We start from the raw sequence: 3,875 nt of genomic DNA on the forward strand, positions 1-3,875 counted from the left end.
CCATTACGGGGATGGGTGTAAGATTGGAAATGGCGTTAGAGGTTGAAGCTTTTCCTACTCCAAATATGTTAAAGTTAAGTTTTTCCTTCATTTTGCATGAGCGGAGTGCTGACCATTCAAGAAGCAAAAATAAAAATGGTGAGATGTGTGGGCACAACGGGATAAATAAGAGTATAAGACTAGGAAGTAAAATATTGGGGACAAGGTAAGCATGGCCCCCATAGAAGACAAGATGTTGGAAGCGAAGCTTAGATGGTTTGGGCATGTGAAGAGGAGGGGTACAAATACCCCATTAAGGAGGTGTGGGAGGTTGGCTTTGGTGGATCTGAGGAGAGGTAGAGATGGGCCAAAGAGATATTGTGGAGAAGTGATTAGGTAGAACATGGAGACATGACGCTGCTCCAGCTTACTACGTGTTGTTTCTTTCGCTTCAGTATCTTGTTATCTTGCTGGCGTTGTTGCTGATAAAAGGAAACTGCCAATAATAAATGAATTATAATGTACAAGCAGATATGCTAGGAAATGACAATGCAACTTGTACAACTAGTCTATAACCAAGCACTTGATCCAAATCTGGAATAACTAAAGTTTTGGTTTTTCCTACAGCTAAACAAAGGCTTTCCTGGAACAGGTACGCACTTTATGAGCCAACTAACTGGCCATGACAGAGCAGCTATCCCAATGCACACTTTCCACTGCTGCCAATTCAACCTCTCTGTACATGCAAACTTCTTCAGCATTTCTACCATTGCAACCTGGATAAGGACTATCATTCCCACTATCCCCCAAAATAACCTCTTTGTTCTTAGCTCCCCCAGGAGATCTCCTTCATACTTTCTCATGTTGAATATGTTGAAGAGTTGACAGAGCACAAAGATGTTGAATATCATGGTGTCTTTTTCCTTGTCACTTAATTGGTATGTTGATTCACCTGTGAATTGTATGGTCAGCAAAACCGAGATCAGGTACAGAGCTTGGCCCACTATATTCTTCCACATAATATTGGTTATAAATGGCTCATTTTGGTAAGTTGGTGGCTGTTGCATGAGCTTTGTTCCAGGCTCATCTATAGTGAGAGCCAGAGCTGCTAATGTGCCCACCATTAGCTTTACCCAAAGTACCTGAAGCATTGCATAGGGAACTTTGCCTGCTGAAATTACTGTGACAATGTTGATGGTCACGGGCTCGCTAGCTGAAATTGCTGTCACAAAGTCTATCACCAAAGCAGCAATAGTTGCTGTTAGTTGGAATTGTGTGAATACCTGAACATTGTTATATGTGGTTCTTCCCCAACTTAGAACTCTGGCTACGGAAGCAAAGTTATCATCCATGATGACAATATCTGAGCTGTCCCTCGCGGTATCAGTTCCTTGATTACCCAGTGAAATCCCCACATTGGCTTCTCTAAGTGCTTCTGCATCACCCACACTTTCTCCAGTAACTGCAACAACATGACCATTCTTTTGCAAGCATCGCACTATCAGAAGCTTGTCCAATGTTGAGGCTCTTGCGATCACCCGAATGTTTTCAACTCTCTCCATTCTTTCATCTTCAGCATATTCTTGGAATTCATTTCCTTCTATGACTTCTCCAGTGGATATGTCATGATTAGGCTCAAGTATACCACAATCGACAGCTGATGCACGAGCTGTGTGGATATCATCCTTTGTAATGATTTTGATGTTCACACCAGCATTTTGGCAGTTCATCACAGCTTTCCTTGCTTGTGCTCTACATGGAGCTTTCAGACCTACAAATGCTAATAAGATCCAATCATCTTCTTTGATCTTGGGATGGAAATGACCTTCACAATCAATCGGATGTTCTTCTGGCACACTTCTATATGCAAAAGCAACACAGTGCAGACCATCCCTTTTCATCGTTGTAACTGTTTGCTGCAAAGTTGCTCTAGCATCATCATTTATATCTTTGATATCCCCTGTCTCCTTATAGTAACGTGAACACATGCTCAGTATTGCCTCTGGAGTTCCTTTGTGGTGCATATGGACTCTGCTGTCAGCATTCCTCCTGATCAAAACACGCCCTTGGTATTCTGAGGAGAAGCTTTCGCCGTAGACAACTGTACGGTTGTTTTTCAGTTGTTCTACATCCATCTTCATGCTTTTGATGCCCCAGGCCAAAATTGCATTTTGAATTTGCTCCTCAATGTGTTCAAATGAAGTTCCTGGTTGGCTCTTGGTATTATTCAGAGCCATTCCCTCATGAAGCAGATCAAGAATTTCTGGTGCGAATGAGGAGAAAGTACTTTTTCCAATATATTTTTGGCCTAGCCAAAATTGGCTGACCTGCAGAGAGCTTTCAGTCAGTACGCCTTCCTTATTCGTACAAATCACTGTTGCGGAGGCCATTGCTTCACAAGCTGAAAGACTTCTGACAAGTGCCTGATCAGCGATCATCTTCTTGGTTGAGTAAGCTATAGTTAACGCACAAGCTAGTGTCAAACCTTCTGGAATGGCTCCCGATGAAATTGCTACTGGAGTTGCTAGAATTCCAATAACGGCTTTCCATACATCTTGTATGCTCGTTTTACCTCCACTGAACAACTTTCTGCCATTGTTTCGCATATTCCCTGAGAAATAACGGACCAACAGCACTATGAGAATAAATGAACTGATTGCCAGACCAACCTTTGCTATATGTGAAGTCAATTTGTGCAATTTCTTTTGCAAAGGTGATTTATGATCATGATTGAAGCAAGTTGGAGTTATGATTTCTGCCAATGCTGTATTCATGCCCACTGCTGTGACAAGCATTCGACCATTACCCCTCAAGACTTTGCTACCGGATAGCAAGAATACGTTGCTGCTATTGTTGACCTCCACATGGTCATTTTTCCTTGTTATGGTTGATTCATCAATTTGCAGGGAATTCTGATCTATGTAGAGCCCATCAGCAGGCACCTGATCTCCAGCTCTCAAGCCAATGACATCTCCGACAACTGCTGCAGATAATGAGATATGCGTGTCCTTCCCGTTTCTAATCACAAGAATGGGGACAGCTTCAATAGGCCTGCAAAGTTCATAAAGTTGCCGTTTATGCCAGTAGTTACAAGAAGCTGAGAGACTGATGACAAGAAACAAGGCAACTAATATGCTTCCCCCATCAAAGCATCCTTCCAACCCCTGCTTTTTGACGCCAAAACCAAGGGATAGAACAGCATATAGTAGTAAAATGATGATGTTGGGATCTTTGAGGCTCTTCAACAGCATTTGCAATAGATTTATTGGTGGCTTCTTAAATGTGTTGGTCCCAAAATGTTTGCGTCGGGAAGCAATGTCCTTACCATCACCTAGTATTCCCTTTTCAGGATTTGATTTGAGAGTAGAAAGCAATCCTTCCACCCCATCAAGCTGATCGAGCTTTTCAACGTCTCTCAATCGAACGAGTTTTGCCAAGGTCGGCTTGCTGATGCTCGAAAAACATTCTGGTTCGATATCAACTGCTGTATAAGATCGAGAGCGTGAAAAGTTGCTCAAGAGCTCAGTCTTGTTTTCAGCAACAATCGTCTTGGCAGAAGATAGAATTGCTCTGGCAGTATAGAGAATTTTAAAGGCCCAGTGCCATCTCTTCCTGGCGGGGGAGCGTAAAGTAGGTACTGTTAACTGCACTTGCAAGATGTCACACATGATTTTGGTATAATATCCAAATGGGTGACTGAAGATGTTGTTTCTAGTTTGAGAATCTGGTGAGCTTAAAATATTCTTGAAATGTATATTTTTGAAGAGGAAAAAATGGATTCTGTTGCTGCATCGAATATCCGATTATATAGTACGAAGTTCATGGTAAAAATTAAACCGTGGCTGCACCGTGTACCGTAGAGACAGTATGCTAAGAGTGAGGAGTGAATGAAAGAT

At 42.2% G+C, this 3,875-nt stretch overlaps 1 protein-coding gene across 1 annotated transcript; it reads right to left on the bottom strand.

The window, feature by feature from the left end:
• Positions 1–548: 548 nt before the first annotated feature.
• Positions 549–3,647, bottom strand: LOC107815221 (putative calcium-transporting ATPase 13, plasma membrane-type). Its single transcript, XM_016640759.2, has one exon. It carries the CDS (start codon positions 3,645–3,647, stop codon positions 549–551), a length of 3,099 nt encoding a protein of 1,032 aa, XP_016496245.2.
• Between the last annotated feature and the right edge of the window lie 228 nt (positions 3,648–3,875).

The sequence above is a fragment of the Nicotiana tabacum genome, chromosome 7, assembly GCF_000715075.1.
Source record: "Nicotiana tabacum cultivar K326 chromosome 7, ASM71507v2, whole genome shotgun sequence".
NCBI classification, from domain to species: Eukaryota; Viridiplantae; Streptophyta; class Magnoliopsida; order Solanales; family Solanaceae; genus Nicotiana; species Nicotiana tabacum.

Bases quoted from the DNA above. Each gene is read 5' to 3' on its own strand.
- LOC107815221 (XM_016640759.2), bottom strand. From the start codon at position 3,647: ATGTGTGACATCTTGCAAGTGCAGTTAACAGTACCTACTTTACGCTCC.